Source organism: Budorcas taxicolor, chromosome 9 (assembly GCF_023091745.1).
Source record: "Budorcas taxicolor isolate Tak-1 chromosome 9, Takin1.1, whole genome shotgun sequence".
Lineage (NCBI taxonomy): Eukaryota > Metazoa > Chordata > Mammalia > Artiodactyla > Bovidae > Budorcas > Budorcas taxicolor.
Genome location: NC_068918.1, coordinates 42,419,063 through 42,439,709, shown reverse-complemented (window position 1 = coordinate 42,439,709; position 20,647 = coordinate 42,419,063). Strand labels below are relative to the sequence as shown.

The following is a 20,647-nucleotide window of genomic DNA, read 5'->3' as shown; positions in this document are numbered from 1 at the left end:
TTGTAGGACATACTATTGAAGATGTCAGGAGGAGGATATAGGAGCATTGTTTCCTAATTTTGACCCAGAATTCCTATTTGCCCTACTCTTTCCCATAAATACACAACTTTCTAAATTGAATATCTTTTAGGACTAACGTTCCATAGGTCAACTTTGGAAAATATTGCCTGCTACTACACCTAATTCCAACTATAAACATACACAATTCCAACTCTAAAGTACCTGTGATCAGAAGCCTGTTTTTCTAGAAAATGCTGCTCTACTTTATGGGGAGGTAATTAACAGGCAGAAACCTTTAGCCAAAGTTAAAACAGGGTCCTTACTAATCTAAAGAAGGCGGGCTAACAATAGGCAAAGATCCAAGTGACAGTAACTGGCTGGTGTGTTGTCACAGAAAGTGCCACGGAATGTCACTGAGTTCATCTAGAAGAGAAACTAGAAGGACCCAACAGAAGCCCATGAAATGGCTTACTAAGGTAAAAAGTTGATCAGAAGTAAGCAAAACTTAATACTGAGTGAGTAGGCTCCCAAGACTGTCTCCAGAGACCAAGATGAGCCTAAGCCTATGAAAGTGAAAGTGTCAGCACCTCAGTCACGTCTGACTCTTTGCAGCTCCATGGACTGTAGACTGATAGGCTCGTCTGTCCATTGAATTTTCCAGACAAGACTATCGGAGTGGGTAGCCTTTCCCTTCTCCAGGAGATCTTCCTAACCCAGGGATCAAACCCAGGTCTCCTGCACCACAGGCAGATTCTTTATGGTCGGAGCCACCAAAGAAGCCCGCCTGAGTCTATACATGTGGTTTAACAAAGCCTAAGAAACTGTGATCTTGCAACCATCCTGCTTATTAAGGTCTTCCTAATAAGTGGATGCAAAACTGGAATGATTTAGGATTTCCTGAGTCTGCTTTGAGTGTGTGCGTTGGGGTTGGGGGGGACAGGTAAAAAAATAAAAAGGAATAGATTGCTCTACAGTCAGTTACACTGGGAGATGCATTTCCTTTGAGTGTGTATGCACACATACACATACACAGAACACACACACACAAACACACCAAGGGCTCTGCTGTCCCTTAAGTGTCAGTACTATCTATTAACCATGCCATTTAGTTGAAAAACATTTAATTCATGGCATGAACTCTTTTAATGACATGTAAACTACAATTTTAAATCTCAAGATTATTCCAAGACTCCCTAGACTTTTGGATTTCACAGACCAGTGACCACTGCTTCAAAAATATGTGAGCATCAACATAGGCTGGTGTCCATCATTTTATCTTACTCAATAAGGGCAGTAAAACAAATGCAAAAGCAAACAAAATAAATTTATCTACTATCATCAACATTTCCAGGAAATAATCTCAGATCTCAAAAACTAAAATTAGCCTCGTGAAAAAGTTACCAAACTACTGGCATTTGGGTATGATTGATTTACTATTTTGTAAAGAAGCCCAGAGAGGTAAATAGCTTGTCTGAGATAACATCTTACTTGAGGCAGAACCACCCACTTTATACCACACTATACTTCTCTCCTTGTTCTCACAGATAAGTAATGTCCATGTTTCAAAGACAAACTCTTCAATTTAAGAAAAATGTTTGAAAGTGGGGTGCACAGTTGCTAACCATAAATCTGAAAAGCTGCGAGTGGGTGTGGGTTGAGTCAGGATAAAATTCACCCATGGGAAGAAAAAGTAATTTTCCAATACTTACCATGACACAACTACCCAAACTGAGGTGCTGAAGGTCTGAACAGAAGTTCAAAATGCTGAGCAGGGCTGTTTGCTGCATTGGGACCCACATCAGACGCAAATAAGGAAAAAGAAAGAAAGTGAAACAAAGAGGTCAATTAGACATTAAGGGCTGTCACTGCTTTTCCTGAAATAGAGCTCAAAACCTCAGTTACAGACACCACAAATGCCATTTAATGAGTCCCCAGGTGTTCACACCATTGATTGCCTTGGAGTCAAGGTAATCATTACTCGTCTCCACATAAGTCATCACTCTGTATATGATTTTGCATGTCCTAAAGACACCTATATTCCCTATGACCTCTCAGTGCATTTCCCAAAGGTAAGCAATTTGAAAGCCTGGTGAAGACGAAATAACAAGATAAGCCAAACCATCCCTCCCTAAAACACACACACACACACACACACACACACACACACACACACGAGAGCTGGTGACTGTAGAACAGCACAGCTTTGACATTCACTGATCAGCTGCAGCCTGATGGAACTGCCAATAGCCACCCCAAATCAGGATGGAGCCGGTGACTTTAATGTCAAAGGATTCTCTTTGTTGACAAGGATCCCAACAACCATCGAGCACCTGTCACTAGCAACATGCTCACTGAAACGTATATACTGTGTGCTTTCTAGTCATGTTCCTGCCATTTCAGCCCATCCATCCTGGGCAGTGAAAAGGGTCTCACCACTAAAGAAACCCAAAGGTGTGCGAGACTGCTACATAATCATGGTTCCTGAAACATCTCTAAACAATCAAAATTTCACTTGATTACATGCCCACTGTGACAAATTTTAAAACAAACAATGCAAAACATTCAGATTACTAGTTTTTCTTTTATAAACTACAAAAAAAAATTACTACTCAAACATGTGGCAAACTTTCTAAATATTAGAGCTAAATAAATACCATCTAACAAAATTAAAATGATAGTATACAACCTCTGTTTAATCTATTTCAAGTGTTATAAAACCAAAAAAAAAAGAAAGCAGTTAGTGCTATATTTAAAATGAATTACCAACAAGGACCTACTGAATAGTAAATGGAACTCTGCTCAATGTTATGTGGCAGCCTGGATGGGAGGGGTGTTTGGGGGAGAATGGATACATGTATATGTATGGCTGAGTTCCTTCACTGTTCACAGCTAATTATACTTATTTAGGCAAATATTTTACAATAACTTACACAGTCTGCATATTAAATTGAGAATTAAAAATTCATTTAATTATACATAAAAATGATAACTTTCCATTCCTACCTTAAAAAAGGAACTAACATAGAACATAAGAGATTCATATTGAATGATATCACACATCTTTCCTAAATAAGAGATGAGAGATCAAATGCTGACACCAAGCTATGAGGGGATAAGAATGACCTTGGAAGAGATGCTGTGAGGAATGTAACAAGGAGTCAAATAGAGATAAATAAAAGGGTTGATTGGGAGCACTGAGGTGAGCCAGCACAAGTTAACAGTTTCCTGACTTTCTCCAGCAGAGCTCATGATAAGCCAGAGACTGTAGGAATACCCAGATACCAGTTGAGGTTGGTCACTCAGTTGTGTCCAACTCTGCAACCCCACAGACTGCAGCACACCAGGCATCCCTGTCCATAACCAACGCCCAGAGCCTGCTCAAACTCATGTCCATCGAGTCAGTGATGCCATCCAACCGTCTCATCCTATGTTGTCCCCTTCTCTTCCTGCTTTCAACCTTTCCCAGGTATAGAGTACAAGTCTATAGATCAGCCTGCAATCTCTCCAAATCCAGTTAACCAGTCTCCTTCTAGAGTATCTTTAGTATCTTTTCTTTTCTCTATTCTATTAGTATTCAGAATGAAAGTACTACTATTGATGATAAAGCAAAAAGCAGAAACTGCCTCTTCACTTCCAGGCATAAAATGACCTGATTTTAGAAAAACCACAGACTCAATGATTTAGAGCAGGAGCTGATGAAACACTGCTCATTGGACTATCGTCTGTTTTTGTAAATAAAGTTTTGTTGAAACAAGGCACACCCATTTCTTTTTGTATTGTTTATAACTTTTCATTCTACAGCAGCAGGGCTGAGTAGTTACGACAGAGACCATATGGCCTGCAAGGTCGAAAATATTTACTATCCTCAGAATGAACAGGCCCACCTCCAACTTAAGAAAACAATTCTACCTTAATGACTACTTGAAGCACTTCTACACTTCTAGAACACACAAACAGATGGATTAAAGCTACATTAAGGGTACTGCAAAAAAGGTATTCAGAAATAAAAACTGACCAATTTTATGAACCTCTCATTTAAAAGATTTAAGATACCTTTAAGGTCCCCAAATTGACAAATTCTGCTGGTTAGTCCTGTAAAATTCAATATAAGCATAAGAGTAGCTCTATAAAATTAAAATACAATTTAAATAGTTAGAAGCTTTAATAATGCAAAGCAGCAGATTCATTTTCAAATGAGTTTGCAATTTTTAAACAAAGGTCAACGTTATTTAAATCACTGTGGAAGGGGAGTCACTAAGAAGTGACTGGATTCATGTTAATTCCTTCTACAGAATTTTCAAAACATACTCTAGGTCAGTAGTCCCCAGCCTCTTAGGCACCAGTGACAGGTTTCCTGGAAGATAATTTTTCCACGGACCAGGGTTGGGGGGACCAGTTTGGGGATGATTAAAGTGCACTATATTTATTGTGCACTTTATTTCTATTATTACATCAGCTCTACCTCAAATCATCAGGCATTAGATCCCAGAGGTTAGGGACCCCTGCTCTAGATGAATGCTGGCACCTGATAAGTAGGATTTTCACTCATAAAGAAAGAATCCTTTCGTATTCTACCTGAAATCTACCTACTGGCCTTGATCAGCAGCTTCAAAATCCAATGGATAACTATAGGTTACAGACAATTATTATTGCCACTACTTGTTACAAGGAAATTTATTAAGAAATAAAGGAGGGATTCCCTGGTGGCTTGTGGGAAAGAAGCCGCCTGCCAATGAAGAAGACACTGGTATACTGCCTGGTCCAGGAAGATCCCACATGCCGTGGAGCAACTAAGCCCTTGCACAACTATTAAGCCTGTGCTCCAGAAGCCAGGAGTCCCAAATACTGAGCCCACATGCCACAACTACCAAAGCCTTAGTAGCACTCTAGAGCCTGATATGCAACAAGAGAAACCACTGCAATGAGAAGCCTGCATATCACCCTAAAGAAGAGCCTCTGCTCACTGAAACTAGACAGAGCTTCTGCAGCAATGAAGACCTAGCACAGCCAATAATAAATAAATAAATATTTTTTAAAGCATATGTAAAAGATGAAAGAAGATAGAAATTCAAATTTTCATTGACAGTTTTTTGAAGAGATGCTAGCCATAAAGTAATCTATCATAATCTCCTTTCTTCCAGACTTCTAAAGGGCTAAGCAAAAATACTTAGTAAAATGATAACTGATGCTTATTATACTCACATATAAGTTTTAGATAGTCCTGATTTATAGCTTAGTAGAATAACAATTATATATATTTATGTATCATGCATATTTTATAATATAATGAGACCTTATATAATCCACATATGCAATATTATGGTCACTATTTTACATTAATATAGGTTTATAGTTATTGTAACTAGTTAATAAGTTTTACAATTAAAATTTTTTACAGTTAAAAATTGTTGCTTATCTTTAATAGCAAATACAACCTTACTTACAACACTCTTAATATAGGATGGTAGAATTTTTTAAATCAGTATTTTCTACTCTAAAACATGATTCCTAGACAGCATATTAATGAAACAGATAACAAGTCTATATATCACAAACATACATTAAATAAAATAGACTAGTGACATCACCTTATCACAAATGTGCTTTCACTGTCAAAGCAGTAACTACAAGTAATGAGATGAGATGTTAGAAAAGTATATTCACTAATGAATATTTATAAATTTACATAAATACCACCAAAGAAATCCTAAGAACACAATAACTCAATTACTGAAATTTAAGATACACATACATGTATGAATTTCTCTTTCTCTAGTATTTTTGGGGCCCAGAATTCTGATATCAATAAATTTGGGTAAGGGAAATATAGACTAAAAGTTGAAGTATTTTAAGAACTATTTAAAGTACTTGAAACTAACTATATTTAGGATATTTAAATTCAATTACTTTATAGATGTTTATATAAATCTTTACTATAAACTGTCTCTTTTATACTGTTTAAATACACAATATGATACAGTTTATATCCTGATACATAACCACAACTTGAAAGTAATATTGTCTTTAACAGGTTAAACCTGAAGATCAACATTGTGGTAGAAAAGTTAGACATCTGATTGAGCTCTAAAAAGAGAACGTTCAAGATCATGTCATTATTCAGTCGCTCAGTCGAGTCTGACTCTTTGCAACCAGGCTTCCCTGTCCCTCACCATATCCCAGAGTTTGCCCAAGAAACTATCTTGGGCGAGTTAAATAAGCAGAGTGACAATGTAAGTCTTGTCATACTCCTTTTCAATTTTGAACCAGTCCATCGTTCCACGTCTGTTTCTTCTTGACCTTCATACAGGTTTCTTAGGAGAGTTAAGGTGGTCTAGTATTCCCATCTCTTTAAGAGTTTTCCAGTTTGTTGTGATCCACACAGTCAAAGACTTTCACATAGTCAATGAAGCACATGTATAATCCAATGAATGTTGGCAATTTGATCTCTGGTTCCTCTGCATTTTTTAAATCCAGCTTGTACATCTGGAATTTCTTGGTTCACATTCTGCTGAAGATTAGCTTGAAGGATTTTGAGCATTACCTTGCTAGCATGAGTGCAATGATGTGGTAGTTTGAACATTCTTTGGCACTGCCCTTCTTTGAGGTTGGAATGAAAACTGACCTTTCCCAGTGTCAAATTCCAAAAACCAATGTGTGTGAAACAATAAAACCTAAGACCAAATCACACACATATGCCTTGCCCTATGGTCTCATTTCAGAGTTTATTTCTACCATGGTAGTGGATCTCTCCTATAATAATACAGTTGAACATATCTTTGGTCACAGATGACTAAACCAATCATTTTCCATATCAGCCCATGATGGATGATGGCAGAGATGTGCAGTCAAAAAGTCATGGCATTTTGCATACCAGCTGAACTGGGCTGTAACCTTACTGCCTACATTAACAGAAAGAATGCTCTGATCTGAGGGTTAAGGGTTGGATTGTTTAGAGAGCACAGAAGACAAGTCTGAAGCACACTTGCTTGACACTGTTCATCTAAATTATGCTCAGGTGAAGAGGGTGCACACGTCCAAAGACTATCTGCTTCCAAAAGCATACCTTTCCTTCCTGCTAAGAGGGAGTTATCAATCTGTTTTGTGCTGAAGTCTTGAAGCATTTAAGTCACATAAGTAACGCTCATGGTTCTCATTCTAAACTCACTATACAGGTCTCATAACTGTAATCTGGTTTCCCCTGTGATGTGCCAATAATGAAAGAATGTGCTAATCAGCTGTTTTTAATGAATGTGTCCTTACCAGGTAGATTGCTTATACCTGGTATATTGCTTACTGTCATGATTGTGGATGATAATGAATCTGACCCCCAAGAAGCCAACAGGCTTGTCACTGTAGCTGAATCATGGCCAATCACACAGGTCACACACACTCACCTCCACCAAAAGCCTCATTTCCACTGGCACTTCTATAAACTCATCCAAGATAGAAAAGAAGTATAGACATAGTCTTTCCTGGAGACCTATATTAAGGACTTTTAAAAGTTTGTCAGTTTTAGAATATAATATATGAAAAGTTATTACAATCAATTCTTGATTCTGTTTAAAAACAAGTAATTATTAGTATCTTTTGTTTTCAGTTCAGTTCAGTTGCTCAGTCGTGTTCAACTCTTTGCGACCCCATGAATCGCAGCACACCAGGCCTCCCTGTCCATCACCAACTCCTGGAGTTTACCCAAACTCACTGTCCATCAAGTCAGTGATGCCATCCAGCCATCCCATCCTCTGTCGTCCCCTTTTCCTCCTGCCCCCAATCCCTCCCAGCATCAGGGTCTTTTCCAATGAGTCAACTCTTTGCATCAGGTGGCCAAAGTATTGGAGTTTCAGCTTCAACATCAGTCCTTCCAAAGAACACCCAGGACTGGTCTCCTTTAGGATGGACTGGTTGGATCTCCTTGCAGTCCAAGAGACTCTCAGGAGTCTTCTCCAACACCACAGTTCAAAAGCATCAATTCTTTGGTGCTCAGCTTTCTTCACAGTCCAACTCGCACATCCATACATGACCACTGGAAAAACCATAGCCTTGACTAGACAGACCTTTGTTAGCAAAGTAATGTCTCTGCTTTTGAATATGCTATCTAGGTTGGTCATAACTTTCCTTCCAAGGAGTAAGCATCTTTTAATTTCATGGCTGCAATCACCATCTACAGTGATTTTGGAGCCAAAAAAAATAAAGCCTAACACTGTTTCCACTGTTTACATGTTACCTAGCTAAATGAAGCTCTCTAAAATGGACTGCATTTTAGGTACAGCTAACAACAGTCTGCATTAGTCAACAGAGGTGACCAAAGTAGGTTCTTCCTACTTCAAGTGTTCCTCTCGATCTTGATCTCAGTTAGTAAGCAGCACTGGTTTTGGTGAGAGGCCATTCGTCCTCCTGAGTTTGTTAGCTGCACTCACTCTACTAAAGAAAGGTCAGGGGCTTCCCATGCTGTTCAGTGGTTAAGGCTCTGCACACGTCCACTGCAGGGGGTCTAGGTTCAATCCCTGGTCAGGCAGCTAAGATCCGACAGTCCCGTGACTTGGCCAAAAGCTTTTAAAAATAAATAAACAAAATAAAGGCCATCTGTGCTCTACTTACCAATATACATAAATATGTTCTTTAAATCAAGTAAGAATGCAGCCAGAAGAACATCATTATTATGTGTCAGAAAGCAAATTCATGGCACTAAGTCAAATCATACTGTTTTCAAAAGACATGCATCTTCTGTAGGAAAGCGCAGGTGCTCTCATCAACAGATGGGAGTGGTACACATTTTACTTATATATAAACCAGCACAGGAGAAAGAAAATAGGAAGCAAGTTTTGATATTCAACAGAAGTAAAGATCAACTGCTTTTGTTTGTCTTCTAGTCCATTAAGATGAAGGCAGTGGGGCCCTTGAAACTTGTGCCAGCACAGCGAGCCCGGTAAACACTTGCTGTACCACACTTACGGATTACTGTCATATGCTAGTCCCCTACAATACCTATAGTCAGTTTTTTCACTTCTTCAGATTCTTTCAATTTATGCTCTATCATTCTTGAAGTGAGGCAATCAAAACTGGATGCAGGTGTTCCATTTATAACTCCAACTTAAAAAAAAAACACTCTTGGTTCTCTTGTCTGCTGCTAAGCAACAGAATGACATTCTTACTGAGCAACCTACACACCCCAACTCACCCCCAACTCCAGACATTTTTTCCCCCAAAACAAAGAAAAGGTAAACAGGTTGAAACTCCTAACACTAACCCATATTGCTTTAGACAATGTGAAGGCCTTCTTTGGAAGCCACTTTTTCTGCAATGTGTTAAAAAGCTATCCTATGCCATCCTGTACAAGTTGTATTAGTTTGCTAGAACTGCCATGACAAAATACTGTAGACTGGGTAACTTAAACAACAGAGATTAATTTTTTCACAATTCTGGAGGCTAGAAGTCTGAGATCGAGGTGTTAGCAGGGTTAATTTCTTCTCAGGCCTCTCCTCTTGGCTTGAAACCTGCCATTTGCTTTTGGTGCTTTCATATAGTCTTCCCTCTGTGTATCTGTGGCCTAATCTCTTCTCATAAGGAGACCACTCATATTGGATTAGGCCCCGCCCTAATGACCTCATTTAACTTAATCATCTCTTGAAAGTCCCTATCTCCAAATACCTCACGTTATGAGGTACTAGGGGTCAGGACTCCAACACATAAATTTTGGGGAGACACAATTCAGCCCATGGAACAAGTATTTAAGAATAGTTGCAGATATATGCCCCTTTAGGGGTAAAGGAGAGTTATATCTTTATTACTTTCAAATGGTTCCGGAAAAAATATGCATAAAGGAGAGCAATCTATTTTGTATGCAACTTTTCATAAGTCTAAAATTATTTCAAAATAAAAGCTCTTTCAAGTATTTAAGAGTCTATTTCATGAGTTAAGTTTCTACAGCTCTCTCTCACAAAAATACATCATCATGTATGGCTAAAGAAGGACTTGTAATTAATGTTTATCGTAAGTAATAAGAATCTTGTGAATAGAGATAAAAAGGACTAAAAGAACTTGAAGTCTTTCCAATCATTACATATCTCACTCTACTATAATAACTTCCTTGTCATTAATCGTAGAAGAAACTAACTACAATTAAAGTCTTCTTCATGTTTGTCCTCACCTTTTGCCTTAAGTCTTGCCTATACAATCATCAAGGACCCACCAAATTCAGTAAAAAGAAAATTACTGCATTTAACCATTCGTTTCACTAGTTATTCTGAGATCACGCATTAAATAGGGTCTTAACCTCAGCATATGGGTCATTTCTGTTTTCCATCCCTTTGCACTATCTTTTCATCAGGCATACAGTTACAGCCCTGCATCTACTGAAATTCAATGTATATATACCCCTAACTCTGAAAAAGAGGTTATCTAATGATTTTCTCTCTCTTTTTTTTTTTTTGATGTTTTAAGAAGACATTTGCTGTATCTCTGATGAAGCAATTTTTCATCACAATCCTAAACATATCTAAAGAAAGAAAAAGATCTCATGAAATAAACTAACAAAACAAACAGAAATGTATTTCACTATCTTTTAGAGCTAGAAATTCTGGACAAATACAAGTTCAAAAATATTTTTTTACAAGTTTTCCGAGTTGTAGATCTCCCATCCATCTGCTTAGCTGATGTGGTTATTCTGTAGAAAGACAAACTTATCTGATGCTTACTAACTTATCGAACAAAGAAAAGATAGATTGACAAGCGAGAGCTATCACTCATTCATTCAACACAGGTTTACCAAGTATCTACTATATATATTCACTATAGTGAATACCAGACAATGTTCTATATACTAGCTGTAAAGACATAAAGAGTCAAACATGATCCCTCTCATTATGGAGTTTATAAGTTAGGAATGTACTTTCCTTTTACCAGAAACAGATCAGAAGCATGAAGGCAGTAATTTAACCTAAGTCCCTCATAGCACATGCTGCTGCTGCTGCTGCTAAGTCACTTCAGTTGTGTCTGACTCTTAGCGACCCCATGGACTGCAGCCTACCAGGCTCCTCCATCCATGGGATTTTCCAGGCAAGCGTACTGGAGTAGGGTGCCATTGCCTTCTCCCATAGCACATGACGGAAAAGATATTCCTATTTAGGAGGATCCATAAGAATACTTCACAAAGTTGGGAGTAACTTGTAGGATTATACTGAAAAAATCTATACTATCGTTTTCACATGTACACAAGTCTATCTAATTTACAGTGTGATGTTATTTACAAGTATGATCTAATTTGGTCTTCTCAATAGCCTGTGTGATTGGGTAAATTTTTTAACAGGTAAACTTTCAGCTTAGTATAAGTGACTTTCTCAAGCACATAAATCTTTCAAGTGGGAAAACCAAGAAAACTGTTTTATGATGTGGGTCTCTGATACAGACTAAAAAACAAATATCTTCCCAGTTTTTATATTATAAAATAATGTCTGAATCAGATACTCAGAACTTGCTGCTGAGCAGTTTTAACCTTAGTTAAAGTCTGATAAAGATCCTACTGCTGCTTCTTCTCACAGTAGGGTACTAGCTATGGTATAATCCAAAGCAGTGGAGCTGAGGAGAAAAATCTTAATGAACTAGGCCAGGGCATAAAAGGCTGGGTTTCAAAATGACACTTGGGGCTTGTCTTAAGGTTGCTTTCATTTTAATTGACTACCAAAGTAGCAATCAGACAGTATACACAAAATGCATTGTGATACAACCCCAGTTTCTAACAAGGTTATACATGAGGCTCAGTGGTCACTGCAGCAGGCCTTGTTGGTAAAATCTATCAGGTACAGAGAAGTATAGTGCTCTGGACCCACTGTTTCACCATTGGCTCAGGGAGGTGCCACATCAGCATACCAGGCTCTACCTACCGGCATATAGGGCAATTCTGACCCTGCTGCTGCTGCTAAGTCGCTTCAGTCATGTTTGACTCTGTGCAACCCCAGAGCCGGAGGCCCACCAGGCTCCCCCATCCCTGGGATTCTCCAGGCAAGAACACTGGAGTGGGTTGCCATTTCCTTCTCCAATGCATGAAAGTGAAAAGTGAAAGTGAAGTCGCTCAGTCGTGTCCGACTCTTAGCGACCCCATGGACTGCAGCCTATCAGGCTCCTCCGCCCATGGGATTTTCCAGGCAAGAGTACTGGAGTGGGGTGCCATTGCCTTCTCCCCTACTCAAGTTTCATTCTCCTGGGTTCTCATTCTAATTCAGTACCCAGGCCAGAAACATGCTTGGCTATACCTAACCACTTAAGATCACACCACCTAGACATCAGCTATGCATTACTTTACATGCTAAAATATTTGGAGGATTATATGTCCCAGTGCTGCTCCCCACTATGATACAATATTGAGACTTGGCCCATATATATAAACCATTTGCTTGAGGTAGTTTATTATGTATTGATTATACAAACTATTACCTAAATGTTTCTAAATGTGATTTGAATAACTGGTATTACAAATTCAGAACTAAGACTTCAAAATAAGTTTGGTCATAATAAAAATCAAAGTCTACTTTCCTATAGCAATTTAGACTGGAAAGTATTTACAGAATATAACTTCATAGTTTGTATTTTACACCCGATCAAAATGTTGTATATCTTAGTTACAATGTTTTATTTCCTTACCAATTGAAGATTAGAAAAGGATTAAGTGGTAAAGAAAAAGCTCTATTTTATTTGCTGAGTCATTTTCAACTCTTTGTGATCCCACGGACTGTAGCCCACCAGGTTCCTCTGTCCATGAAATTCTCCAGGCAAGAATACTGGAGTGGGCTACCATTTCCTTCTCTATTATATAGAGGTAGCCAAGCTATTAAAAGAACTACTATCCTATGCTCTTATGTATCTTACAATTTTCACTGTCACACGGAGGCCACCAAATCTGGGATCAAATCTTAATTCTAATTTGTTGCTCTGTGTCACTGGGAAACATTAACTTTTGGGGGGCTTTCATTTCAACATCACTCCAGTACTCTTGCCTGGAAAATCCCATGGACAGAGGAGCCTGGCAGGCTGCAGTCCATGGGGTCGAGAAGAGTCGAACACGACTGAGGGAGTTCCCTTTTACTTTTCACTTTCATGCATTGGAGAAGGAAATGGCAACCCACTCCAGTGTTCTTGCCTGGAGAATCGCAGGGACGGGGGAGCCTGGTGGGCTGCTGTCTATGGGGTCACACAGAGTCGGACACGACTGAAGTGACTTAGCAGCAGCAGCATTTCAACATATGTAAAGTAAAGAAAGCCGAGCAGCAAAGAATCGATGCTTTTGAACTGTGGTGTTAGAGAAGCTTCTTGAGAGTCCCTTGGACTGCAAGGAGATCAAACCAGGCAATCCTAAAGGAAATCAGTCCTGAATATTCATTGGAAAGACTGATGCTAAAGCTGAAGCTCCAACACTTTGGCCACCTGATGCAAAGAACTGACTCATTGGAGAAGACCATGATGCTGGGAAAGATTGAAGGTGGGAGGAGAAGGGGACAACAAAGAATGAGATAGTTGGATGGCATCACCGACTCTATGGACATGAGTTTGAGCAAGCTTAAGGAGTTGGTGATGGACAGGGAAGCCTGGCGTGCTGCAGTCCATGGGGTCGCAAAGAGTTGGACTGAGCGACTGAACTGAACGTAAGAATAACACTTACTCTCACTGGACTAAAGGATTAAATAATATGCAAAATGTCTAGGACAGCAAACAAAATATACCCAGCGAGTTTTCTCAAACTTTGGGACAAAAGCCCCAGGTTCCAATATCCTCTAAAGCTATATTCACCATGCACACACACTTGCTTAAATCCTAAAAAATGGCATAAATGTATTCCACTTACTAATGTAGATTATATATAGATAAATAAAACATAAGTCTACTATATCATAAATTGGTCTCTCTGAACATAATATGCTATCATGGTATCAATATTTTGTAATACTAATTTTTGCTTATTTTAGAATTACATAGAGTTTAGGGGGGAAAAAAAGGTAAAAGTGGCTGGCACTGGATAATCTGTATTCCTTAAAAGAAAAAAAAAAATACCTCTCCCAAGAAGTTCAAATTCATATCTTCTTTTTCTCCTCATATATTTCCTTAGAGCCATCAGAGGCATCTGAAATCAATTGCTGTTTTTTTCTTTTCACAACGGTTTAAAACATCTGAATGTCCTGCCAATGATCATGTGAAGATTTAGAGAGAAGCCAGTCCCCTACATCTTGTCTTCTCACTCAGTTTTCTCATCCACCAACAACCAGTGCAGGACTGAAACAGTGCACTTACGGAAGGGAAAAAGGGTTGACACAGTGTTTTTCGCTCAGTCATGTCCAGCTCTTTGTGACCCCATGACTGTAGCCCACCAGGCTCTTCTCTCCATGGAATTCTCCAGACAAGAAAACTGGAGTGGGCTGCATTCCCTTCTCCAGGGGATCTTCCTGACCCAGGGATCAAACCCAAGTCTCCCAAATTGCTGGCAGATTCTTAACCACCTGAGCTACCGGTAGCCCACGATGTTTTGCCTAGGTAACAAGGGAAGTGCTTACAGATTGATACGATTACCAGTGTGTCACTTCGGTTTGTTTTAAAAGAGACCAGTTGATTGTGCTGTCTTTTCCCTTTATTCCTCTGAGTCACTTAGTGCCTATAGGGGAGTCTGATGCAGATCTGAGAATGACAAGATAACAGATGTAAATAAAGTATAGGCAGAGAGCACTGAATACAGAGCTGGGAAGCTGTTAAAAGTCAACACCGCCTGGGTAGGTTTTTTTCCCATTTTGAATTTTGCCGTTTGTATCACTAAAATGAGACTATTTTTTATTTTATTGTAAGTCCAATGCAGATCAATGAAAATCAATTTTATAATTTTATCTATGTACTAAATGTCAGAAAAATCATCTAGAATAAATTTAAAAATGATTTTATGGTCTTTTAGCAGCTGGATTAATAAAAACAAACTTTAATAGGTAGTAACATATGGTACAAACCAAATTTTACTTAATGAAATCATACAATGATTTCACATCTATGTTTAAGTGACTGGGGGAAGCATAGTTGATGCTATTTAGACTTGGATACATATGTATAAGGTCTCCAGTCTTGAGCTATGAAATCTTCTCAATCCCTATAAAATCAAACTTTTTAAAATATATATAATCATATACTATCAGCTTCTGGAGGTAAATTGAAGAAAATTGTAGACTATTTAATGATTCCCTCACACTTAGATGATGTGAATTTATAACATTTCAAAAGCATATCATGGGAAAGATTTTTACAAATCAACCCAGATGTAAGATGCCTAGCAAGTTATATAATTTCTTCATTTTTACCCTATTTTTCTTTCTGAAGGTTTACTTAATAATGAACTAAGCTACATTTCTTCTTAAAGTTAAATTTAATCAGAAGATTTTTTAAATGAGGTGTTATCTTGCTCAGAGGGTATCAAACTTTACAGCACACAAGGCAATATAAAACAGTAAATATACCAGTAAAACACAGGTGTGGCATAATTTCAGAATGCAAAATCTACTCAAGCAAAGTTAGCTGACAATTTTACACCCTCATAAATCGTGAGTCACTTCACCACGGACTAATGAAGACATGGACTAACACTATCTTTAAACAGGCATTCAGGAACAAAAGTCTTCTCATTCTACAGATAAAGAACCCTGGAACTTGAGAGTCTAGGATGTGAAAGAGATCACTAAGAGGTCACTAAGCTTGTTACTGGTGGGGCTAGAACTAGCATCAAAGTTTTCTTTCCACCAAGTCACCAGCTGAACTCTGGCTAAAACTCTGTCCCAAGTCAGGAATACTATATTCATGTTTCCATGGATTAGTTTAAAAACTATGTCAAGCTAAAGATATCTACTCTGATCTAGCAATAAAAAAGCTATACACCCAGATAGTTTTATAGATAAATTCTACCTAACAGATAATTCTCATTTATTAAAGTTATTCTACCACTTGAATGGCAGAAAGCAAAGGGAAACTAAAGAGCCTCTTGAGGGTGAAAGAGGAGAGTGAAAAAGCTGACTTAAAACTCGACATTCATAAAACTAAAACTGTGGCATACCAGTCCCAGTACTTCATGGCTAATAGATGGGGAAAAAGTGGAACAGTGGCAGATTTTATTTTCTTGGACTCCAAAATCACTGCAGATGGTAACTGCAGCCATGAAACTGAAAGATGCTTACTGCCTAAAGAAAAGCTATAACAAACCTAGAAAGTGTATTAAAAAGCAGAGACACCACTTTGCCAACAAAGTCAAAGCTATGGTTTTCTCAGTAGTCATGTATGGATGTGAGAGTTACATTAAGAAGGCTGAGCGCCGAAGAAGTGATGCTTCGAACTGTGGTATTGGAGAAGACTCTTGAGAGTCCCTTGTACAGCAAGGAGATCAAATCAGTAAATCCTAAAGGAAATTAACACTGAATATTCATGAAGGACTGATGCTGAAGGTGAAGCTCCAACACTTTGGCCACCTGATGCGAAGAGTTGACTCACTGGAATGAGAAAGATTGAGGGCAGGAGAAGGGGGCAACAGAGGATGAGACAAGTGGATGGCATCACCAACTCAAAGGATGTGTTTGAGCAAACTCCAGAAGATAGTGCAAGACAGGGAACCCTGGCATGTTGCAGTCCCTTTGGTTGCAAAGAATCAGACACAACTTAGCAACTGAATAACAAATACCCAAGCAAAAGATGTCAATGTCACAAATATTTTTTGCCAAGATGTCCAAGCTCCAAACATGATAAAATGGCGTGAAAAGGAAAAACACAGCTCAATTTCATTTAAGAAAGTAGATGTAAAAAGTATTGATAAATAAGTCTTAACTCTTAAAGAATGTTTACTGTGAAACAGGTACTGTTGTAAACTCTTCATGTATATTAAATCATGTTAATTCTCACAACAACCATTTGAAAGGTATATTATCATTATATCCACTTACGTAGACGGAAACGAGGCATCAAGAAACTTCCTCAAGGTAATATAATTAGTAAGTGATATCCAAAGTAGAATCCAAATCCAGGCAATCTGGCTCAAAAATATTAGGAAAATAGTCTAGCTATGTATTAAGCTAAAACATGTAGGAATTATCCCAGGAATGTAAGGACTGTCCAGCATAAATCATTATATTAACAAATAAAAGAAGAAAAATGATCAGTGTGGTAATGGAGGCTTTAAGAATTTTTAATACAATACACATTTTTGATAAAAATAGTCTTACTCATATGATATTTATCAGAAAGAACATCAAACAATAGATAAAATTAGTAAGTTACATGAGGAGTTGTCTATTTAGTTCACTAATGAAGTCTCAGTGCCTACACTAGTACCTGGCACATATTTGTCATATAAATATTAAAAAAAGAAAAAATTCCCTCTATATTAGAATTAAGATTGGTATACCTATTGTGACTCTATTATTCTACATTATTTATGAAGTTCTACTTATCGTAGCAATACTTTAAACATTGGAACAGAAAGAAAAAGTATATTAATTTCCAGATTACACAATTACATCATTAGAAAACTCAAAAGATATAAGTTATTATAACAATTATAAGCATTCAGTAAGGGGAGCAGATACAAGACAAATATACAAAACTCAAATTTTCTTTATATTAAAAATAACCAATTAAAATGAAATAAAATAGTGTCTGAGACTATAAAAGACAAGGGATAAATTTAACCAGAAGGATATAAAATCTAAATGAAGAAAACTATAACCTGCTCTTGAATGTTAAATAAGACATTTATGAACAGATATGAAGTCTTATTAAAGAACAAAATGAAATATAATACAGGCACTCCCAACAAAATCTTTGCTGAAAGATATACCTGAAAGACTAATAATACACAAGGATTTAAGTTTAAAAAAGAATAGAGAGAGGAGACCTTCCCTACCACACAGCAAAACATATACAGAATTGCCATAATAATTATTATTACTCTTACTACTGTTTTAGCAGATAATATTTATTGAGAGTTTATTATGTGTTTGGCACCCTCTAAGTACATTACATGTAAATGATTCTCAAAATACCTGGCCAAGGCAACATTCAAAGCAGGCAAGGGTTCACTAGAGTGGAGAGGCAACTGGTATGTCATTTTGGAAAAGTAATTTGTCTTTTAAATATTTACTGAATATTTACTGAATGGCCAATCTTTACCAGGTACTATACTAGATATCAGGAACATGGCAATGAAAAATATAGATAAGGCTCCTACCGTCACAAAACATATGTCCTAGTATAAGGAGACAGATGATCATAAGAAAACCAACATGATGATTTCACAGTGATAAAACTGTTAGAAAGAAAATACACTAGGTGATATGAAATGACAGGAGCCAACCAGAAAGGGGTGAGGAGGCTACCTTTTATTAACGTCTAAGAAACCATCTCTGAAAAAAAATATTTAAGTAGGTCACTGAGTTGAGAAGAGGGCAGCCATATAACAAACTGGAAGGATATTCCAGACCGGCATAGGACAAAAACCATGAGCTGGGACTGGACTGGAATGTTCAAGGGACAGAAGGAAGGCCAACATGACTAGAGTAGAGGAAACAGATATACAGCAGTAAGTGGATGTTTATTATAAGGGTCCAGGCACGTATTCTGACCAGCAGTACTACTTACAGAACTCTATCCTATAGCAACAATAGCCAGTACACAGAAAACTGCAAAATAATGCTAATGCTAGATGGTTTGTAAAAGAAAAACAGCTGGAAAAACTGAAATGTTGACCATTTGGGGAATAATTGAGTTGATCATGGTAAAACATAAACTACACAGTTACGAAAAGAGTCAAGTGGTAATATATATAATGATCTGGTAAGATGTCCTAGAGCTAAGTGGAAAAAAAGCAAGGAGATCAATAAATATTACATGACTCCATTGTTCTTTAATGAGACTTCTAAACTATGTATTAGGAATTTTAACTCTGAAGTTAGCTCCTGGATGAATTCCACTTTGCTTCCTCTCACTCCAAGCAAACGTCCTCCTACACATTTTCCTCCCACCACTTTCACGAACTAATTCCCCGCCAGCATTTCAGCTCACCTCAGCCTACTGCTTGCTTCTTTACCTAGAAACACGAACAGCATTAAAAAAATTTTAAGAGCACAGAGGGTAACATTTTCCTAAATTGAAAAACAAAGAAACAAACAAACAAAATACAACAGACTAATCATAAAATGACTGAATCAGCTCTAATTGTTTTAGGATAGTCAGGTGGTGTCATAAACTTATTTGAAAATCATAAATCATATTATTATGAGCAATTACAGGCAACTGATCATTCTGCTGGTCATTATATTACTAAAAGTGTAAATCTTACCTCTACTTTTGTTCGATAGAGAACAAGTCGTTTCAGGCCACACAACTTGGCGATGTGGCTGAAAGCCTGAGGTGGTAGTTTATCACAGGAGGAGAGATTTAAGTCCTGTAGATTTGGGCACATCTCAGAAATAATCTCCAAGCAAGTTTCATTAAGGAAGTGGCTGCAGGATAATTCAAGGCGCACTAATTCAGATCCGCAGACCTTCAGAAACCTGTAAATACAATGCTCCGTGTGAATTTCATAAAACTAAAACATGTTTTTTGCAAGCACTTTGGAATTATATCGACTCTAAGCAGACACCTTCAGAAGAACAGATTTCTATCAGGGAAAATAAAAAAACTTGTTTCACTTAAATTCTCATTTACTACCTGCCGAAACAGGCATGGTTAGGCTACAATAAATCAACCTGAGAAGATTAAATGGATTCACATCACATAGAAAGTCAGCTACTGCTAAGTGGGAAATTAAGAAAGCAAGAGGGTGCTTTCTTAATTTCTCTTTCTTAATTTCTGCTTTCTTAATTTCTCTTTTCTTCTACTTACCTGTAATTCACACCTGAGCTGATAGAGCCAACAAACAAAATATAACAAAACTCTCAACTTCTGGAAGATATTTCCTCCTAAACAGTACCCATCTGGTACTGGATAATTTATTTTGAACATGGCACACAAAGAGACAGCTCTAACTAAATGACCTCAAAACAGACCAGACTAGCCTCCTCTCAACTCAGAAAATTTCTGGGTTGGTTTAACCATACTGGTGAGATATGTTTCTTGACTGCTCTTATTTAATACCTAGCTGCTGCTGCTGCTGCTGCTGCTGCTAAGTCGTGTCAGTTGTGTCCGACTCTGTGCAACCCCACAGACGGCAGCCCACCAGGCTCCACAGTCCAAGGGATTCTCCATGGACAGAGAACTGCGGTGGATTCCTCTATTCATATAGTTGCAGAGGCGGATGTGACTAAGGGCACGCACGCACACACACACACAGCACTCCCTCAGCAGTAGACGGCAGACTAGAAACATGTAACAGCACTCACCACACTGCTTGTGGTTTTGAACATTCTACAGTGATGTGAAAGAAGTCTGCAAAGGCCAGAGCGCCCCACAAATATTAAAAGTGAAATCTTAGCCAACACACAAACAATAAAAATGTAATTGCTACAAACTTATTTAAATATTGCAAATAAGTCAGTAGCCCACAGAGCTTATTTACACCCAAACATCCAAGAACATCCGGTTATTCTTAATCCATTGCAGTCTATGTTCTGCTTTCCCTAAATTCATCCTTTCCTTTTAAATGCCA

General features: G+C 37.9%; 1 protein-coding gene across 2 annotated transcripts in view; it reads right to left on the bottom strand.

Annotated features, from left to right (window-relative positions):
• Window positions 1-20,647, bottom strand: part of FBXL4 (F-box and leucine rich repeat protein 4) — a 74,269-nt gene that overhangs the window by 7,285 nt on the left and 46,337 nt on the right. For both annotated transcript variants that reach the window (XM_052645736.1, XM_052645734.1), the window contains exons 6-7: window positions 19,340-19,553; window positions 1,710-1,781 (exon numbers count right to left, since the gene is read on the bottom strand). In XM_052645736.1, the coding sequence (XP_052501696.1) occupies window positions 1,710-1,781; window positions 19,340-19,553 (286 nt within the window). The remainder of the gene's footprint in view (window positions 1-1,709; window positions 1,782-19,339; window positions 19,554-20,647) is intronic.